Source organism: Chanos chanos, chromosome 4 (genome assembly GCF_902362185.1).
Source record: "Chanos chanos chromosome 4, fChaCha1.1, whole genome shotgun sequence".
In the NCBI taxonomy this organism is placed as follows: domain Eukaryota; kingdom Metazoa; phylum Chordata; class Actinopteri; order Gonorynchiformes; family Chanidae; genus Chanos; species Chanos chanos.
In genome coordinates, this window is record NC_044498.1 from 21,412,565 (window position 1) to 21,435,590 (window position 23,026).

The 23,026-nt window shown below is 40.5% G+C and overlaps 1 protein-coding gene across 1 annotated transcript in view; it reads right to left on the reverse strand.

The window, feature by feature from the left end:
* The window catches only part of mylk4b (myosin light chain kinase family, member 4b), a 7,465-nt gene extending 4,465 nt beyond the window's left edge, over positions 1-3,000 (reverse strand). The window contains exon 1 of the mRNA XM_030772175.1: positions 2,476-3,000. Coding sequence (XP_030628035.1) covers positions 2,476-3,000 — 525 coding nt within the window. The remainder of the gene's footprint in view (positions 1-2,475) is intronic.
* Between the last annotated feature and the right edge of the window lie 20,026 nt (positions 3,001-23,026).

Here is a 23,026-nt window from a genome sequence, read left to right on the forward strand (position 1 = left end):
GAATAGGCATCTGTCTTATAGAGACGCAGAGGTAAATAAATAAACCAACAGACACACAAATAGGCAGAATACAGATGGGTACAATACAATGTTGGTCAAAACCAAAGCTCTATGATGCTAAACTTCACCTCATTGGGATAAAGGCATCTTTGGTAAACATAGTAACCTTGGGAGCAATGTGGTGTTGTGGTATGGATTATGGTCAGTAACATTCACCAAGTGGAGTGGTCTGTCTTTGAATGAAGCCCAGCTGATCAGAGTTTCAGCGTCTACGTTTAACAGAAGCGTGGATCTATATCAGTTATGCATATGATTTGAAGGGTCATTGCTACTGTATACATTAGGGATGTGCAGAGAGCCCAGTATTTGTATTTATATCTGTATTTGTTGAGGCAGCATAAATTATTTGTATTTGTATTCTAATAAAAGTGGAAATAGGTGTAACAATCCTGTTTGGTTTTTATTACACTTCTAATTTTAGGACATTAAAGTGTTCATAAAAGGGTTCCTCAATAAACTATTATAATAATTATGAACACTTTAATTTAATACTGGTTTATGGTTTTCACAAACCCAGCAATAAACATATGGTTTATGCATAACCATAAACATGATTGAAAAGAAAATCATTTTAAAACTGATACTCACTTCCTAATTCACACTCCAACTAATACAATGAACTCCAAACTAGTAAATGCCTATGTGAAGCATACACGGCACTCTGCTTCTCCAGTGTGATATCCGTGTGACACACAGGCCGACTGAGCAGTGAGCACAGCGTGTAGGTGAACTAGCGAGCCAGTAAACCAGTTAAGGTATATATATAAAAAAACCCTAATCAAAACAAAATAGTGGCGTAGCAGTGCACTACGTTTCGCCTATATTTTAATCAGGCTGCGCTGCTCCTTTTTCAGTCTGTGCCCTCTCTCCCCTCCACTCTCCTACTGTCTTCCTGTCATGTCAGCACAAGCAGGCGCAGCACAAATACCCGCCACGCTCACGGTCACGAGGAACACCAGTTATGTGATATGGTTTTTTTTCCTCACGATAACAAATGATTTTGAAACTATTCGTACAAAATAAATATTCAGAAAAACCCACTATTTGTGCTTTGCCGAATACAGTATTCAGATTCCGGTCCCCCACCCTCCTATACATTTTCCCGTGGTTCACCCAGGAAGTACAGTAGTGGTGAAAATGCAAAATATTTGTTCCTTTGAGACTTTTCCCCTCTCAGTTCATGTTATTTTTGTGCAGATCTTCAGCATCATTCACAAAAACAGGCTCTGTCACTGATGGTTTTGTCTGGTTTGTTTCTGCCGACAACTTTGTTTGAGTAAAGTTTTTGATGAAACACAATACCAGAAACTCGCCAGAACTTTAAAGTCCACAGTGTATAATATATCCAGCTGAATGACGATGTGGATGTGGTTAAGAAGTCTAAAAAGAATGGACTGAAGACTAAACATGTGAAGTTCAGTCGCGTGTTTAGGACGAGGTAAACGTCTGGGACGTCTCAGACCAAACATGGTATAATTACCCCAATTACGGAAGAGGCACCAATAGTTAGCCACACACAACAAGCCAAAGATCTAAAGATGAAAAGCATTTGCTTATATGAATTCAAAAAGTTTAGAACTAGTCTGCTAAAATACTCCACATCCCACACTCCAGCACTTCAATACATACAGATAAATATTCATATGCAAAAATGGAAAACAGATTCACGTGTGTATACCGGCACTTAGGTGGGTAGATAATGTAATCTCTTCATTCATGAAAAGTACCTATTTATTCTAACCTAATTGAGGCTATAATATGAAAAACCCTGTGTTTGTTCATAACGGCACCAGTTTGAGTCTTCAGACCCAGATAGTCCCAGCCAAGCTAAACCTCTGGTGCTGACATTACTGAAGGTTTCCTTTAATGGTTATTAGACACTCAGCACAGCTCTGACCATCAAGCTCTCAGGAGATAAGTCCCCAGGATCCTGAGTTTTGATTGACAGATGGTTGTGTGTGCAGATTAACTGTCCCAATGTGACTCTAAGGTTACTCTCAGAATACATCACAAGTAAGTGTGTGTGTATGTGTGTGTGTGTGTGTGTGATCTGTTTCAGACTTAAGCGTGACAGGCGTTTGTTTAACTTATGGTATGTTGTTTTGACCACCATTCTTTTCTTGACCACCATGATTTCTTCTCAGATTCACTTGAACTTAGCCTACAGTTGCGTCTATTATCGTAGAATCTGCATTGGTTAAATACTATTTTGGGCATTTTTTTAATGTAATCTGACAGACACAAATACTAATTTCTCTGCCAGTTTGAATTAAAGGCATTTTTTTCTAAGAGTAGGTAATTAATGATGCAGATGAAGTACATTTCTGTAACCGTGCCAGCCCCCCCAAGTCGTAGGTATTTATGACAAAATGGGAGTGTGTATGTATTTGTGTGTGTGTGTGTGTTGGGACTCACCCTCTTGTTGGACTGTGTGTGTGTGCTTTTAAGCAGTTCAGGCAGTCTGGAGTGCTTGAGTGTTTCTGCAATATAACTGACAAACTCCTGAAGCCCACCCACTAATCGCTCCAGAGTATCCAACCTCCCTATCTGTTGCTCTGTTTTCTCGCTCAGCGTCTCCATGGCAACACGCATGTCTCTCATCACCTCCTCTACGCCCCGCCCGCCCGCGGTCGAGCCCTTCTCTCGGCCAATGACGTCCAGACGTTTCAGAGCTGTCTCTTGGAGGGTGATGAGTTTGTCCATCTGCCCACAGAGAGCATCGACACGCCGCTCAATCACAACGAGGGATGACGGAGAACGGGAGCCCGAAGGTTTGTCCCCAGGCTGTCGCTGGAGAGCAGTGGACGATTTGTCCTGGGCAGTAAGCGAACCTCTTCTGGTCCCTGATTTGCCGCCATTGTTCCCACTGGCATGTTTCTGAGCATGCAGTGGTCTAGGGTCATAAACCTTCGCCAAAGACGATACAAGGTTGGAACTCATACTTAGTGTATAAGATACCGTAACAAAATCAAACCCAGAAACACCCACAGATGCGGAAAAAAAGACGAGAGATGAGGAGAAGCGTCCGTGTTCGTTCTTCCGAGGTTCTCCTTTGGTTTTGGTTTCATTACAATGAGCCGAATTGTCTCTTTCTTAAACTTTCTCACTTTTTTTTCGCTGTTGAGATATTGTTAACTGTGGTCTTTTTCCATCACTGTGTCTACCTCTCCCTCTTTTCTCTCTACCTCTGTATCTCTCTTGTATCTGTCTCTTCTCTAGACCACGTCCTTTTATTAGAGTGTGGACAGCCCTTCCCATTGGTCAGCCCCTGAAGTGTCACAGCTGAAATGTCATTGCAAAGAGGGATGAAGTGGGGGTCATGAAACACGATACAACTGTGAATCTTTAGGCCAGGTGTTTGAGGAGCAAACTGAAACCAAAGTCATTCCAAAAGGATAAAATCCTCAGAGAAAAGAAACAAACAAAAAGCCTAAAATATACAAACTGTTCTCAAACTGACCTAAGAATAAAACAGAGATTCAAATATATCATTGATCAGCTACGTAGAAGCACGCCTGAACCCCAATGAGTGTGTGTGAATGCAGAACGTGGGGGTTATCTATAGCGGCGAGCCGAATGCATTTCCGCCCTGTGTGATGCAGTGATTGTGTGAAACAGGTGTGAGAAAATGCCAGAAGGGTGTGAAAGATTTAATTATTTGAGGCAATTGGGTAACTACTCGATCACCAAAAACAACCGTCTTTCCTGCTCCATTCAGCTCAAGTTCAATTTCTTCCTACAAGTCACAAGTATTGGATGCCTTTGTTACTCTATGCTGCAGCTCACCTTCTAACCTTGATTCTGCAACGTGTCTAGAGGACCGGTCGCTGTGAGTCTGAATCAAGCATGCGTCATATCACAATGAGTCAGAAGGATTCTGGAATTACTGGAAGGAGTCAGTTCAAAAGCCACAAGCGTATACCTACACGTATACAGCACACCTCAATCTATACACACACACAGACACACACACACGCAGAGATGCCATATGAACACTTTGTACTAAACTTTGATGGTAACAGTGGTCTCCAAATTTGATTCAGACTAGTTGTGCCACGCCACAGTGTAACCATATAGCCTTAAAGCTTTAACTGGGAACCAAAAGCAGAACGCTGATTACACGTTGAAGGACACAATGAACTTATTATAGCATTGGCTCTCATGAAGCAGTTTGTGTCCACAGCCTGCGTCTGATAGGACGGTGAATTAATAGCTTGTGTGTGAATGGTCTGAGTGTGTCTGGGGGTTTGGTGGCTTGTGTGGAATGGCAATTCGATAACATGCATAATATCCACAGCTCTGACGACTACAACCTACGAAACAGGACTAAGTACTTCACTGTGGTTTTCTTTGTGTGTGTGTGTGTGTGTGTGTGTGTGTGGGTGTGCGTGTGCATGTGAGTGTGAGTGTGTGAGTGTGTGCATGCGTATGTTTTTGGACACAATTGTGTAAGAGTTAACTGCGGCAGGACCATTCATGGAAGCCTTTTTCAATGGTGAAAGACGTCACTCCTCCAACAGGAATGTTTGCGTGTGTCTGAGTGTACGGCGGTATGGAGATCATATACACAGACTAAAGTTCACACAAAGGGCTGAGGGAAAAAAAATCATCTACGTGGCAGAAAACCCATGGGGTTTATGAATAAAGTCAATAAGGGTTTCAGGTGAATGGCTTTGAGTCAATACTGAAACCAGACCCCTATGGTACTGGAATTGTGACATAATACAGCATCATATTTCATAAACAGGTCAAACCACATAAAAATATTAAAATACATCGTATCTTTTATACAGGATCAATTATTTAATTGTGCTGGGTGAGTGTTTTTCAGCTGCAGTCCTTGGGAAAGTATCTGGCACTGTGTAAAAAATCTGATTTCACCTTTTCTCTAATTCTCATTTTCTTGGTAAGTGATGGAATAAAATAAAAATGTTAGAGGGTGTCAAGTGAATTAAGACATTGTGGATTTTCATCCTCTTATTTGACTCTATTCGCATTAGTTTTCTGCACCTACCCGCAATTCAGAATTTAATGTCAAAATAACTATTCAGTACTTTGAATCGTATTGTCATCATAAAAAGATCCATATCCATAGAAACAACAGAGGGATGCCAAGCAACAAAATCATAGATAATTTAAGGCAAGGGCAAGGTTTTTTTTTATACCCCTTTTACGTATTTGAATGGCAAAGGACCAACTGAAACCATCTGCCTCATAACAATGGCAGTTAGACAGGCTTCATCCGGTTACTCAGCCCTGTGCAATGTTTATGATACAGTTTATCAAGCTGAGCAGCTTGATCAGGCTCAGCAACCTCTTGTTTATCATAACTGCACTGTGTAATTTGATCACTTGACATTCAGCATATGGAGAATCTGAGTATTTCACACATTCACACAGGAGCCTGCGTAGCTCTGTGAGACCAGACAGACAGAGACAGAGCGAGAGAGAGACAGCTGCAGGGAGGGGGACAACATTATGTAAGAGTGGACTCCAGGGGAACAGAGCACTGGGGTTTTGGGGACTTAAAGAGGGACACTGGGTAAGTGATCCAATCTGACCTAATGCATTAGCGAGATATTTTTCATAGACACGAAACACTGTGTCTCTTTCCCTCTCTGTCTCTGTCTCTGTCTCTCTCTTTCTCTCTCTCTCTCTCACACACACACACATACACACACACACACACACACACACACAGTGCACTCCTTTGGATCTAATACATATTATCCTTGGATGTCATTTGAGAAAGCTGTGTTAGTCATGATCCTAAAGGCCCACGGGTATGCACACTTTAGGATCCTCCCTGAACACACCTGAACATTCCTGAACCTACCCACTTTGGCTGATCATGGGCTCGATCATTATCTGAGGAGGTAAATCAAGGAGGACAGAATTGGGTAACGTCCAGAACTTGCAGTCCTGTGGGCTCATAGTAAGATTTATTATCTGGATCAAATCTGGATTAAGTCTGAGAATTCTCCACTGCTTCACCACAAGATGGCAGGACACGTACAAACATCCTCTCTCTCTCTCTCTCTCTCTCTCTCTCTCTCTCTCTCTCTAACCAAAGTTGTTTGCTGTGTCTAGAGGTATCTTAAGATCCTAGATACTGTGTTTCTGATCCTTGCCATTGATCCTGGAGAACAGTAAAAGAAATAAACTAGCATGATGCAAACTTCATAACCACATGACCTTCTCACTGATTCTTTGCTCTTGCTAACATAGTGCTATGAAGGAGTTGAGAGAACTAGGGTAGCTTTGTGAAGTCCAATATCAATAAATGCTATACAAACTCTGTATTTCTTTAAAAATGAAAATACTAATTCTTATCATTTGAATCGAAATTGAAGCCAGCTGTACATCTCTTAACACCAAATTGGTAATAAACTGGTGATGATTGTTATGACTGACTTATATAACTTATTGTAACTGACTTACTCTACCTAACATCATATGAAATAGAAAAGAAACAGCACAGCACAGAGGATTTAGGCAAGTGTTTTGTAAAAGTAGTTGTAATTTTGTAATTATAAAACTACATGGCAACACCCAGCTATTAATACATAGCATAGATATTCCAGATTCCTGCTGAGGACAATTTGCTGGAGTCAAAATGTATTGCATTTACTCAGTTGTAATAGTATCCTTTTCTCACTTATCAGAAATGTCTATCTTTACTAAATCTGTTATTCAAGTTACTGTGTGTAGTTTATCACAAACTTGCATTTCACAATAACATTGCGTTGATCCATACCCCCATACACTCTCACAGGTTTTTCATTACATGATTATATCATATGATGATTAGTCGTTGGTATGTCATTACAGAGGAGAGTAGGTTTCCCTCATTAAAGAGGAATGATCCTGCTGCTTTAAATGACATTAACATCAGAGAAACAATTGACATGCCATTTTATCCAGTTTGGGAATTTACATCATTTATGGCTTGGCTGTGTCATTGAACAACTGACACGTTTGAATGCCAGAGAGAACTGACAATGCAATAAATTTATTTGGTTATTTAGTTATTAAGTTATTTTTACATAACTTCCACATTATCCAATGTTTAATCAAGACTCATAGTACAGGTTCCATTTTTCCATTTTGTATTTTAAATAGAGTGAAATTGGTTATCAATCTAAGGAGAAAGTGGGAGCATTTAAATGTCATTTAAAGTATTTCAGTGTTTACTATAGTACTTTACTCTGACACGACAGGCTTCCATGACACATCAAAGAGTAAACAGTCTCTGAATAAATTTCTCCTGACCACTAAACTTTAATGTCATCATGTCAGTTTGTTTCAGGTCTTCCCCTCTCTGTGTCTCTGTTTAGGTGATGACAGCTTGTAAAATTGGCCTGCGGCTGGAAAGCTCTTTAACTATCTGTCCCACAAAATCCCATTACCCAGCACAAGTCCTCCGAAATGTAATGGCTCAGGTCTGTATCTCTGTGTGTGTGTGTGTGTGTGTGTGTGTGTGTGTGTGTGTGTGTGTGTGTGTGTGTGTCTGTGCGTGTGTGTGTCTTCAAATCTCCCCACATAGCTGTCTGTAACCGAGGAGCAGAACACCAGTGCTGTCTGGATGATATGATATGTCAATGTGATCCTGACTGCTTCATTTACCCTTTACCTAAAACCATGAGTAGCTTTCATTCTGCGTTTGTGTGTGTGTGTGTGTGTGCGTGTGCGCGTGCATGTTTGTGTGTATGTGTGTGTGTGTGTGTGTGTGTGTGCGTGTTTGTGTGTGTGTGTGTGTGCAAGTGTGTGTGTGTGTGTGTGTGTGTGCGAGCGCATGCATGTGTGTGTGTGTGTGTATGCGTGTGCTTGTGTGTGTGTGTGTGCGTGTGAGAAAGAGAGAGACAGAGAATGAGTGCATTTGTTTGTCCTCAGACTGTGATTATCCATTGTTATATTTTTGGGTTTGAGCCTTGGTTTAACACTGGAAGGCAGTCGTACAGGGGTTCTATCATTCTGAATCAGGGAGAAAAAGAGAAAGGAAGGGGAGAGAGAAGGAGTTTCGGTGGGATCGTTCATGCATAATCATGCTCAGGGGCTTTACATTCATGTGTCTATTTGAGTGCTATGGTAATAGAATCTCCTCACATACTTAACACCCCCTGGCCTCCCTGTTTCTCTCCACTGTTTTGCCCTCTGTGACTGGACTCAATTTATCTTCCACAAAATCCTACAGCATTCAGGGAACACCTCCCACCCACAGACCCCTCCCACACACACACACACACACATTCACCCTCCTGTCACTCTCGAGAGGGGAAGAGAGGGCTTACAGCTCTCCATCATAACCCTGATTTGTGTGGTGTTGTGTGTAACTTGTCAAAGGAAAAGTCCTGGGAACTCTCTGGTGATCTTACTCCTGGTTGTCCTAAAAGTGTGACAGATACTGTTTGCACCATTCACTCTGGTTACCAGACCATCAGCTCTACGTTATGATTTGTGTTATTACACACTGGTCTACCGTGGGTGTTCTATAGACTCACTGTTGTCAGGGTTCTATGAGTCACTGAACTGGAGTTCCATCCCGCACAGAACCCACAGCTGCACAATGAAAGAATGTTTCAGTATAAAGACCCTGTGCCATTTAACCAACCTGCCCCAATGACACTTAACTGACACGTTTCAAAATAACGCAGCCAAACTCCCTTTTCTTTTTCTCTAAGTGTGATCTGAAACCTGATCAGTAATTCAAGAATGAATTTCTGGATTTTTTGGATTACACAGTTACAGTTTAACATTCTAACATTTGCCAGTTACAAAATGTCTTTATTCTAGAAAGTTCTGGAAAGTCGATTTGACTGCCCTTTAATGAAAAGCGGCAGACTAAAATTGCTGAAACTTCAAACGGTAAAATTCCCGTCAAAACTTCGTTTCTTTAACTTTAACCCCTTTAAACCAATCTTCACCTTTAAACAAAGAAGTGAGAAAGACCAAAAGAAAAATGTTCAGAGCTTTAGCCATCTGGACTGGATAGTGGTGATCTGTGAAGAGAGACAGTTGTGCAGAGGGACGTAGATGACTCAGCAGCAGGCATGTAAAGGACATAACAGAGGGTGACAGGTGGCTCCAGGAGTGTTAATGAGTTATGGAAACTGCAGTGGATACACACCTCAGAGAGACAAGACTCCAAACAAAAAGTCAGAGCCTGCATTTGAAATGGCGTGTTTCCACACTGCCTGGGACGGCTAGTTAGCGTGTTTGTAAGGTACCGTTTAGTTGAGAGTATGATTAAAAAAAAAAAAAAAAGATTAATTTCAGGTTTCTCCCAAAGCCTCACCGTTAAACATAATCACTGAGAGTAAAAATGTAGTGTAGATTCACTGAATATGATTCAGGAAGTGATTTTTCATTTAGCTGCACACAGTCTCTGTATATAAACCAAAGTAAATACCATATTAATGTGTATACTTTTATAAATAAAAAAAAAAAAAAGAAAAGGCAAAGACACGTTTGTATTCATGAGGTGCAGACTCAGACACTGAATTCAAAATGTCTGTACAACATACTATCACACAATCACCTTCTATTTGCAATAATAATATAAATATGTTATAAATCTGAAGGTGCTCTGCTGTATAATATATTATGTAAATAACCATAATATAAATATAACTATATTGAAATTTGAATAAATATATAAATGTATATTATAAATATGTTGTATTTGAAGGTGCTATACCTGTATTTGTTAATGGGGTTTTGAGGTTCTAGGTGGTTGAAATAAAATCACGTTCTGATGATATAAATCTCAGTTTCTCTTCATTTTACCAACACTCGACTCTGTTCTATTACCTTTTTTCACAACCTCACAGGTCAAACACAGAGCTTATCTGAACATTACGGGGAAATGCAGTCATTCTCCACTACAATCAAACATATTCACACTTAATCGAACAGCGGAACATTTTACAGTACCTACTAAATAAATGGTGGAAAATATTAATATGGCGATAAAATATAGAACAAAGCAACTGAGCAATTGTTTAAGAGGAAAGTCCAGTCAATCAATCAACCAATCAGTCAGTCAGTTGGCCAGTCAGTCATTCAATTCAATCCACCAATCCACCAATCCACCAATCAAATCTCAACTTCAAATCTTGACCTTGTTCACAAGACATGGAAAGGATATGTCCAGTCGACATAATTGTCTCTATACGACATCACTTCCATCTCATAATGATAAATCCTATGCCCAATTATTGAACCACTAAGTGATTTAAAGTAGGTCTATCATAGCAGGGCTCAAAGGCTTCATGAACATGAAGAAAAAACTCTCAACGGATTCATGAACAAGAAGAAAAACTCAAAAACTTCATAACCATAAAGAAAAAACTCTCAAAGCCTTCATAAATATGAAGAAAAAGAGAATTTTATTAAAGAAGGGGCTCCAAATCGTTCAAGCATCAGGCACAAAAATGTTGGATGTGCCATGTCTCTGTGTACAAACACAGAGTGGACTTAAATAGGGCTCTAAATCCTCTACTGGGATATTAGGCAAGAATACACCGTGGACTATCCAATTTCAATGATGGCCAGGGAGAGAGACATGAAAAACTAGTGCTTTGACACACAGTCACTGTCATATTCACTCGATCAGAGCTGTCTCCCCTCCCATCCTCTCTCTCTCTCTCTCTTTCCATCCTCCCCCCTCTGACACATACTCTCTCCTACCCTCTCCTGCCAACTCCAAATCCATCTGTGCCCCAAGACACGGGAGCTGAAGTCCGACAGGAATTTTCAAATTAGCACACACTGTGCTAAACCAACAGACAAGATTTGTTACAGCAGGGAATCAGAATTGCCAAGAACCTACAAACTAAATCCCTCTACAGTTCTACCATCATCTGTATTAAACATATTCAATTAAAATTAAATAAACAACGAGCCTCTCTTCATTTTAGGTTTTAAATGTATCAGCAGAAACCCTGGTATTCTGAAAGCTATATCACTATACCACAGTACGTCACCTGTCCCCAGATATGAACACAACTAACTGGGACGTTCTATATTGCTGGTATCGTGTGAAAGACAATGCAGAGCACACACTGACAACCTTCGCTGGATAAAAAATAATTGTCAGGAATGTGACTGACGTCGACTGAACAAATGTATAGAGGCCTGGTCATAAATAGAGCACCTGCAGCTGAATGAGTCATCTGAGGGGAGATGAGTGTAAGTGGTGAGTTTATTTGCTATCAACAGAATATACGACCAGTACATTTTATTAGAGGGTTATTTTCATGGTTATTTTATGAGGAGTTTATAACCACCACTGCTTTTCAACACACACACACATCACTGTGAAGAGACAGAGAGAGAGAGAGAGAGAGAGAGAGAGAGAGAGAGAGAGAGGATGGGAGACTGCTCTGTCTGAGTGAATAAGGATGAGTTTTTTATGTCCTAAAGAAAGAATGAAAGAAAGAAAGAAAGAAAGAAAGAAAGAAAGAAAGAAAGAAAGAAAGAAAGAAAGAAAGAAAGTTGTTCTAAATTGCTCTGACTCAGGAGGGGAAGTCTGGCATAAAACTCCACTACATTTATCTTATGTTATTGTCATTTCCTTTAAATGGTCTCTCAGAGACCCCCTACAACAGAACCGTGAAAATGACTGAATTAATGAATGATACCATCGTTTAAGAGTAATCACAGAATGATTAATCAGCAAGACTGATAAGCCAAACAGAGACGGGGAGGAACTCAGATTAAGTGTATCCACAGGTGTTTCTGGTCAGTGTCCAGTTTTAATATGACTAATGAGTTTGATGATTCATTGCTTTCCTGAATTATAACAACACAGTTCTAATAGCATAAGAACTCTAATTGAGAAGAACAATGACAGAAATTTCATAAAGGGATCAATAACCGATCAGTTTTACTCAGCTCGGCGTTTCCTAATCCTTGTTTTTGCAGTCCTCTGTTTGGCATAGTTTTGGTCTCTGCTCTGTTACACCTGTGTCAGCTGATTCAGGGCCTGCTAATTAGCTGCCGAGCAGGGACTTATCTGAATATCTGCATGGCGCTGTGGGCCTCATGGAACAAGACAGGGAAGGACTACCCCACAGCCATGATCTACAAAAATGTTTGCACACAATAGCTAAAAACTTCCATCACTAATCAAAGCAAACAAAATGAATCTGAAATGCATAGAAACCTCTTATTCTTGTCAAACAATGCTCCAAGCACTCTCCTTTTTAGGAGTGACCCAGGAGTCAACGGTCTGGGATAATATACATGTCTTCTTAAGCAAATGCTCAAAAAGGTATATAGATGTATAACAAAAAAAAATCAAAATAAAGGATAACATGTTGGTATTATAAGATGTAATCATCAATTATTTTTTTTATATAGGCTGTGGCATACGCTGTGAGCTCCCTCCACAGTCACAAAATGTGACGAGAGAGACATTTTCTTACTGGGAAGACTGTGCATAAATGGGCAGTCAGTTCAAGCTGTGTGTCTGTGTGTTGATTAAGTGTGTGTGGACATGCCCTTCAGCAGGTCTGTTAACAGTCCTGGTTATTACAGGATATTACAATGTGCTACAATACGACATGTGATGTCATACGATATGTGTCTTTAAGTACACGCTCTGCTTATATATATCCATATTTTACATACTTTCTTACGATACAGTGGAGTGGTCCTTATTGGTCTGTGTTGTACAAATTGATTTTGTTAGTTCAGCAAATTACTGATGATACGCGGTGTAACTCAGTAACTGACTGAGTGACACAGTGTAACGGGTCCTCTTAGTGCCTGAGAGACGTGACCTGACCCCAGTGGGACATTCAAAATAGAGCAGGCAAAGGTGACAGGCAGGCATGAACCCAGGGACACAGAGTCTACGCTGGGATTCAGCACTAAAGCATTACATGTATTCACTCATGTATCCTGTACATGAGGCAGGACTGGCACACAAACACACACACATATAGACACACACACGCACAAACACACACACGCACAAACACACACACACACACACACACACACACACACACACACACACACACACACACACACATCCCATGAACCCAACCCTGGATGCATTTTAGATAATAACAGTTTACACCTGCAGTCAAAAGAATCATTCACATGGTGGCACAAAATGTACCATGTGAGTAATCTTTAAAAACAGTAAGTTTTTAAGCAACTGAATGTCTGAAAGCGCACAGTGTCTGTTTCAATTGCTGATCAATCAAACACATCATGTGATTGGATGTGTTCTTTTACTGCAACGTGTCATGTGTGTCAAGCTGTCATGACAACCAAAGTTGGCAAGCGTTCTGGGTTTAAAGATGCCATTCATCAAGAGTCAAGAATTAAGAGTCAAAAGTCAAAAGCGGCCTTAAGATATCAAAGTGACTTTCTTGGATAGGGACTTGTTTGATAATGTGCCACTTTCAGCAGCATTTGGTGTGTCTGACTGACTAAACTGAACCGAATCAGTTGAATCAGTACAACTGGTACATTAGTGACTGCTGGAGTTTTAACGGTCGAGACTACCTGTCAGTGGGCATGTCTCTCAGCTGCGGGACTGACAATCAAAACATGCTTTGTATTTATGAATGTGTTTGTACCTGTATGTCAAGGGTTGTGCTCTCTCTCCTCCTCTTCCTATGGGTGAGTAAATTCCATAAACGACCCACTAGAAAGGAAGCAACCAAACAGACACTTCCCACAATCCAAATATCCTTGTCCCGCAAGAAGTCCTCCATGACAACCAGAAGTGCACTAACACACACACACATACACACACTCAAAACACGCACACACACACAGCAATCCTGTCTGAGATTTTCTCCTTCTTCACCTCTTAATGAGCACTTTAATTCTTTCTCTCTTTCCCTATCTCTTTCTCTCACACGATGTCTCTCTTTCTCACTATGTCTCCTTCAACTAGTTTGGTTGTTGACATCAGATCTGCAAGCGAGACACTGCTTACGTAAGAAGGGGAGAGAGGAGCAAGGGAAGGAGAGGGGGAGTCAACTCCCCCCTTCCCAATAAGGAGAAGGGCTCCTGTCAGTCAGGGAGAAGAGCAGTGGACAGGTGGGGCTCTGGCTCTGAGAGAACGCAAGAATGTTAACGGAGTCCAACGTATCCTTTAACGTCAGACACAGCATTTCATACACTCACACACACACACACACACACACACACACACTTTCTCTAACCTGCTCAAGGTTCCATACATATATCATAAATTGCATTCAGCACATCTGTAGGAAGATGGTCAAAGAGAGAGGACCCACAGTATCTGAGGGCCCACAGTATCTCCATTTGACACAAACATACACACTTAGACACACAAACACACGCACACAGTCAACATATGTAAAAGCGATATCTATACTTTCCCCTAAATCTGCATACAGGTGTAATATAATCAGAGTGATTACGACTGGTAGTGTGCTGTATTTGTTTTACTGGAAATGTGTTATATGTACTATAGGGAAACAAACACCAAATATACACCACACTAAAACTGTTCTGTTGTTTAATGTTAAATGAAACAAAGGCTAAACAAAGGAAAAAAGAGAAGGAAAGACAGAGAGAGAGAGAGAGAGAGAGAGAGAGAGAGAGAGAGAGAGATTGAGAGAGAGAGAGAGAGAGAGAGAGTGAGTGAGCGAGTGAGAGAGAGAGAGATTGAGAGAGAGGGAGAGAGAGAGAGAGGGAGAGAGAGATCCTGATTTAAATAGCCCTGGTTCTTCAGTTACACCTGTCTATCCTTGAATGTTAATGTGTGGCATTTCAGTGTTTGCGATGGGACATAAAATAAAGCAATAAATCACACAACCCAAAAGTGATAACATTCATACAAAAGAACTGAAGTCATGTGTCAAATCAAATCAATCATTTCAAATCTGACAGAGATCATGACAGGTGTCGTCCGTGGAACCATATAAGTGCTAGCCTACGACAGTGAATTCCCATTACAAACCACTTCAGCCTCATCTATTACCAACCTTTCTAGTCTTTTCTCCCCTCTACCATTCTTTAAAGAGAATATTGCAGCAAGTACCTTACTTAAACAATGTTTCTGTTACACAGTCAGAGTGCATTGTCTGCTTAATAAGAAACCTCTTCACTTATGCAAGAAACAATTTCTCTTATTTTGACATTTTTCTGGGATTTTGCTTCAAGCAATCAGTTCTAAAGATGAGCATAACCTGTCTTTGGAAAAGAAGCATAATGATAATGGTTTTGAATGAAAGAGGATGGACAACATAACATTATTAAAAAAAGTGTAACATTATCATACAAATTGTTTCTGACTTTAAAGCTCAAGGACATAAGGTCTTATTTCAGGACATGAGGTTTTATTTCAGAGGTGATTTGCATGAAGACAATGATAAGTGAGAGTGCAGTTCTTCCTGATTCCAGAGACAAGTTCTTGGGAAGATTCTGTGACAGTCAAACCGGTTTGAGCCGACTGGATGGGTTTTTTTTAACAGTCTGAGGAAAGCGGATGTGTTAATGTCTAGTACACTGATGGTCACCTCTCTGTCATACACTGGCACCCTCTACTGCTCAGTGTGTGTGTTGGCACTCATCATCGCTGTCTTACACACACACAAACACGCACGCGCACGCACACACGCACACACACACAAATTTCCAATTAGGGCTACATTTCAAGTTTGAAAAATAATCAGTAGTTTTTTGATCTAACATTGCTAGTTTGTTAGGTTATATTTGGATATAGGTTAATGATGCACATTAATAAGGTTATTAAGAAGTCATATTGTGACAGATCCTAACCTCAGTTGTACCTACAGCTTGAATGAATTTCTGCTTTAAAAGTGAGATTATCATATTAAAAGTAAAGGGCTGTAAGATATGTACTGAACTTTGCATTAGATACATAATTTCCTTAGAATCATGAAACAATGATTATTAACATCATATTGTAAGAACACTTGGTTATATCATATAAACTGGAACCTTTGTATGTAAATAAAAATGACAATTGTAAAATTCCTGTGTCAGGAAAAAGGAGGAAAGTGTTTCTCATGCTTAATCAATGTAGATGTTTCTGGAAACTTAAGGTAAAACAGTTTGGTATCATAAAATTTAGATGATCAGGGCCTTGTGGAAGCACTGGACAATGACAGACAGGTGAATACAGATGGGTACAGTTATGAGTGCCTGATTAAAGACCGTTGTAAGTGAGGAGAGACAGCTATAGAACAGTGTTTCTCCTGTCCTGTCCCTGGAGGCCCATGGCTCCTCACATTTTATGCTCCTCCTTGATCTCACACACCTGCTCCTGCTAATCAAGGACCTGATAATGAGCTGATAATTTGAATCGGTTGTGTTGGAGCCGGGAGAGATCTAAGATGTGCGGTACTCTTTGGCCTCCCGGAGCAGGACTGGAAAACACTGCCGTCCAAGTTGTGCTGTGGGTTCAGTCCAGTAAATCTATGTAACACTGTCCCAGTACTTCCCTCTTGTGGCATTTCAAAAAGTCACAAGCTGGGGCATTCACACCCCAACACCCACGCACGCAAATAACTTCTTTTTGTACTTTGTGCTAAAACTTAGAGCCGGAGAACTGGGACAGTGTAACACAATTCTGTGGAAGGGCTCAAGGTATGTCTGTGTTAGTGCAGTCATGCATGTATTCCTGTTTGCGTTACCTTTTCCAGTCCTTCCAGTTCAATGTGTTTGAGTTCCCAGTAGGAGCGCATGGTTTCCACTTTCTCCAGATGCTGGAAAAATGCCAGTCGACTATAACCCAGCTTAAGGGCACGCGGCTCCTTTTCACATTGCTCCTCGTCTCCGGAAGATGTGCGATTTTTTTCACAACTGAGGACACAAACAAAACCCACCGCCAACACACACACAGAAACTATTGTTAGAGGTTTATAAAAAGGCAGTTATAGTGCAGGATTTGGTAGTGCTTTGAATATAACTAAAACACTGAGGCGTGTAAAGGTACCATGTATTTACTGACAAATTATGGATGAAATCTGAGGATTTATCACAATAAGCCAGAGACAGACTGGGAACAAATTTCAGCCTGTTGCAATTACCAAACAACTGTGATAAGTCAAGTTACCAATGCAAAATCGATGACTGAACAGTTGGGTGTTAATGATCATTTTCTTGTTTTCAGATTACACTAAACTAGCCACACAACTTACTTCTTTACTGTTTAGCTGACAGGTAAGTAATTAAGTTACTGTGTTTTGTGAGAATGAAAAATACATACATTTTTGATCTTCACATTTACAGTCCTACAGGTCCTGCTGGTGTTCATATGAACTAAACACTGTAGTGTCTGACTGGCTGAAAGGTGCATATGCCTCTTTCCCAGGAAACAACGGGGGAAAGTTCATTTGATCCTGGGTGACTGCCTTAATGACCTCGGCAGCGAGGACTGGAGTTGGCCAGTGAAATCAAGATAATGTTCAATTTAAGCAGTTAGCAGCTCAAAGCAGGAAACATGGATTCCCACGGTAGCTGGCAACAAATGCATTGCATTTCTGCTAAACTGAACCAGTAGCACTGTTACCTGACCTTTAAGGCAAGGAGGGTATTCACAAGGAACAATCTGCCAGGTCGTGTCACTATGTAGCTTCTGGAGCCATAAACAACCAAGTGTGAAAATGATAAAGAGTGTTCGCTTCTCCCCGGCCATGCACTTGTTGTCCGAGCGGGTCATGTGACAACTGTCGCTGGGCAAAAAAATCTGAAATCTGAGCACGATCCACGAAGTGCCATCCGTGCCCGCCATACCCGACTAGGCACCCAGTCAACCCCTAATTATGAGGAGAGAACAAAAGCAGTGGAATACTGGGCCTCCTGCCACAGTTTATGTATCCACAAAAGTACAGTGTAACCCAGGAGCGCACTGCTTACACCTGTGGGACCAAAGGGTGCATGGATTGAGCGTGTGTGTGTGTGTTGGGGGGGGGGCATACTGATATCCCATCAGATGTGACAGTTAGAGAGAGAGAGAAGTGAGGCCATGAACTGTAGCACTACATTCAACAATAATACTTATAATTTCATATAATTTCCCATTAAGATTGAAAGTTAAACATCTATTTGTCTTTTGACACAGAGTTAGGACACAGTGACACCTGAACAGGAATTCCTGTCTTTGTGCTTGTCTGGCTGTTCCTTCAGGTCTCTGCATCTCTGTCAGGCTTTCTGTTTTTAGGGCTGGAGGTTGAGATGAAAGGCTGAGCAAGTGTGAAAAGCTGTGTTGAGCAGGTGTGTGTGTGTGTGTGTGTGTGAGGGGGAACCAGCTGAGAGTGTTTGGGGTCATAAAGGGGCCTGACACTGGGTCAGCAGTTATAGTCAAGACTTTTATGGAGAACAGAAGGGCAGGTGTGTGTGTGCGTGTGTGTGTGTGTGTGTTAACAATGGGGCTCTGACTACCTCTTGTATAGGTTGTCCTATATTAAAACGGGGCTGCAAGCAAAGGCAGATAGACTCAATTATTTATCTAGTAATGAATACGACACACAAGGTTTTGACTGCAGACGCTACAGATTGTAAACCCATTCTCTGTTAATACTTCAGGACTAAATCTGATTATTTAATTGTGTAGGACTGTGTGTGTGTGTGTTTTGGGGGGTGTTTGTGTATGTTAGGTAGAAAGTAAGAATTCAAGAAAAAGAAACTGTGCCTGATCACCTCACATTACTCTGCCAGTTCCCAAAATACTGAACATGTCCCAGCAGAGCCGTGATGAAAGCAAGGATCGCCGTCAAAACCTGACACTGTGCCCGCGCACACACACACACAGACACACACACACACACACACACACACACACACTGAAATACACACGCAGAAACACACTCAGAAACACATCCATGCACACACACAGACATACTCACACACATACTGCAGCTATCACATACACATAAACAGTTACAACACTTCAACACTAAAATAAACAAAAGTGTGCTAAGTGTTGCAACAAGGCGAGTTATTCTTTAAGAAAAAAACACATCCACAGAGAAGGTGCATCTCTTATTCATAGATAGATAGATAGATAGATAGATAGATAGATAGTGAGAGAGAGAGAGAGAGAGAGAGAGAGTGAGAGAGAGAGAGTTGCAGAAGGAGTTGCAGCTGATCTGTGTGTGAGGGAGAGAGAAACACATTTGGACAGCTTTACAGCTGTCTGATACGTTTTTAAGTTATTTCCGTTTGAACAGCACACAGGTGCACTTCTTTAAAAACACCAAAAATAACGACCCGGCTAAATGTCCTTTGACTCAACATATGGGGATTAGCCCCTTCTCCTACTGTAGGGGTGTAAGAGACACTCAGTACTGTGGCTGGAATTCATTTTTAATAATAAAACACAGCTTTTTAAAGGACGTATGCATTCTTCACTTATTTTTTAAATGAAACAATTAGAATTACAAATGGAAACAATACTTCATTAATATATTTAAACTGTACTCTCGTTGTCTACATTACACTACTAAGAGTAAATGACAGATCTTTTGGTAAGACAGAAACAGAGTAAGCAGACAAATGAAGAACTGCAGACTTGTCAAGGTTTTAGTGGTTGGATACAGGGAAAGTGGTTGGAAAACTTGTTAGTTTTACATAGGACGAATCTCTGATAGCTACAGATCACAAATCTGCATTGTCACTCATAATATGCATTGACTTTACAAACTGACAAGTCTCATTTATCACTAAAGCACAATGTGGTGAATAAAGCCTAAGCATGACTCCAGCCATACTAGAAATATGCTTATTTATGTGGTTATTTTGCAATTATGTATGGTCTATAGGACATTATTGAGACGTGAGATTTATATGGGCATCAGCTTGATGTCAATGTCAAATGTGAAATGTGACTTAGGAACCCTAATATGATCAGAACAAAACAGATTTTAGTTTACATCAGCCTGGCATCCTGGCCTTTAATCCATGGATACAAGAATAAAAATAGTTTAATTCAGATACGAACAAAGACGTAGCTTTATTTATTGGCTTGATAAGGTCTCTTTGTACCCTCGATACTGGAGCAGGGAGGATATCAAGTTTGATTCTCACATTGTGGACGCAAGCGGAGTGTTATGGAGTCCCAATTAAAGTGCCAGGAATTGCGAATGCCTCAGTTAATGAAAGATAAACTCTCTGTCGGTACATTCAGATTTATTTTCGGTTGCATAACATTTCAGACAGCCAAACTGTACCCACAGGAGATCCCAGTCAGTGTTTTCTTAAGTATTACTGGCCAAAAAACAAAACTTCAAATAGAGTTAACAGAGCTCATTCAGCAATCCTACAGAGAATGCCTGTGTGCGTGTGTATGTGTGTATGCGTGCGTGCGTCTGCATGCTTTCTTTGATCCAGGTTTTGTAGCTAGGCAACAACAATTCCCTCAGGCTTATGGTTCCCTCTGGCACAGTGATTTGCTAACAAGAGCTCTGTGTTTGTGGGTCAGTTGATTTAGTTACCAGAGAGCCAGCAAAAGCTAAATTGGGATCGCAGTTCGTAAAACACAAGGGAGAAGTAAAGAGCACAGTAGCTGAAACAGAGTAACGGTATGTCAAATGCAAAAGTGAACAACGGAAAACGTGATAGAAACGCCCCAGCCTGAAAGACATCGAATTAACCTACTATATGAACCAGTTCTATTTCTGACAGGAAACCTCCTTTAAAAAAAAGCCCTGGTTACTTATTATTAAGTATTCATTGAATTGTTAAGAATAATTTATCCAGCACCACTGAAGACTTTGCAGATTGAATATTTGCATCAGCTTGTCTTTAGCTTGTATGAGTAGCCGATGGAGAACCTGTAACTTAGGCTTTTACCTTTGATGGCGATATTCACTTGAATATTGTTAATCTGGTGAGTAATTACCCATAACATATAAAATGTAAAGAGATTGAACATGAATATCAAATTTAAGAAAAGTTATAATAGAACTGTTTATCAAATCGGGAACTAATAAATAGGTGTTTTGTGCTCTTAATCATATGAATAAGCCCAGCGTAGATTTCTTCTTCAATCCCAAACAATGCCAAACTTTGCAATGATAATGAGAATTAAGGAAGAAATAATTACTTTTTTAAAGAAAGAAAGAAAAATTATGAGCCAAACACAATGCAAACACAATGCAAAAGTGACAAAGCATATACACTGTTAGAACTAATGGAAAATGTTCCCCCCAAAAACTAGAACTGCCTATTTAGACAAAATGGATATAATATCTGTAGACACACACGGTGTACCTAAACACACACACACACATATTTGAAACATACATGCAGGTCTCTGGGGAGGCAAGATCTCAGATCCTAGTATCAGCACCATCACTCATGCAGCTGCTTAATGCTGGAGGAGAGGGGTTTAAAATTACACACACACACACACACACACACACACTCTCTCTCTCTCTGTCTCGTACATACACTTAGATACAAGCACACAGAAGAAAACAGATCAGAAACACACAAACAGATAACTGCATGCAAAGTTTACACTCACATTTGATATTTAGGCAGGTTGGTAATCCCGAATGTCTTCTTTTCTTTTCCTCCCATTTCTTTGTAAAGTGATGCCTCTTCCCTTTCCAATAGTATCAGTCTTTTCTGCCTTTACAGTCCTCCTTTCTTTAATGTCCTTCTGTTCCTCATTAGAGAGGTCACAGTGTCATGTCCAGCTGAAGCCTGAGGATGCTGGTCAAAGAGAAAAAATGGTCCGTTTGCCAGACAGTGTGTGTGTGCATGTGTGTCTGTATGAGTGTGTGTGTGTGTGTCGCGTTCTGTGAAGTTTGCGAGGAGCTGAAGGTGCAGCTGTGGCTCTAACTGCAACTGAAGCGGAATGAGAAGGGAAAGGAGTTAAGTGTGTGAGTGTGTGCCAAAGGATGATTGGAGGAGGAGAGGAGCGCCAGAGGAGCGGTCTTTGTGGGGTGGAGTATGTGTATTAGGCCTTGGACAACACTGAAAGAGTACAGCATGTATAATTGTGTGGAGGGGAGTGGAATTTCAGTACCATGTGTTTCAATGTGATGGGTGTTTGAGAGGGAAGGGCTGGTTAAATGGGGCAACTCTTGCACAATGTCTTATAGCCCATCTCTGTCTTCTGTGCATATTTTATCATTTTGCTTTGTTGTAGAATCAAAGCTCTTGAGTAAGTTGCCATTGAAGTAATAGAAATTCAAGTGATTTGTTGATTTTTGTTCTTTTTTAAAGATTACATCAATTTAGTATATATTTCTTTCAGTTGCTTTATGGAGAATCAAATATGATAAATGTACTGAAAATTTAAACTGTTTTGACCACACTGTTATTCATAACAAAAGTGACCCAGATAAAACAGAGGATGATATTCTGTTGTTCCCTTAGTCACAGAAGATGGGATTATAGTAACTACCATGGAAGGAGGTACTGTTTGACACTGAGTCAAGCCACGGGGTAACACTTTCCTTCTACAAAATGTCTGAACCATCAGTAAATATGGCTTAATGTAGAACTGATAAGCCCAGATCTAAACAGTTTTCCTCCATGAAGGCCACAGGATGTGAAGGCTTTTATTCTGAGCCCAGCCTAGATATACTTGACTGTAGCCAACCAAAATCCTGAGGAGCTTCAGCATATTAGATTCAAGTGTGATAGATTAAGACCTCCAGGAAGATGGTTACCGATTTGTGAGTTAGCCTCCATGCTAAAGCAGTCTTGGGGAAACTTCCTTGAAAATGTAGCTAGTATTGCCAAAGGAGATGGATCTGTGATACTGATACATACATGTCAAATTTACTTGCTATTCTGTGGCGATGTGGGGCATTATCTTTCTCCTTGGAAGTTTAAGAAAAGAAATTACGGAAATAATTCTATAAAAGGATAAATGATTTGATAAGTAAAATGAATGTAGCAAAGAAAGTACAAAACAGACAAGTAGATGAAAGATTCAAAAGATTCCTACTTCCAAATCTATGAATCATGCAGCTTTTGGCAGGGTGGT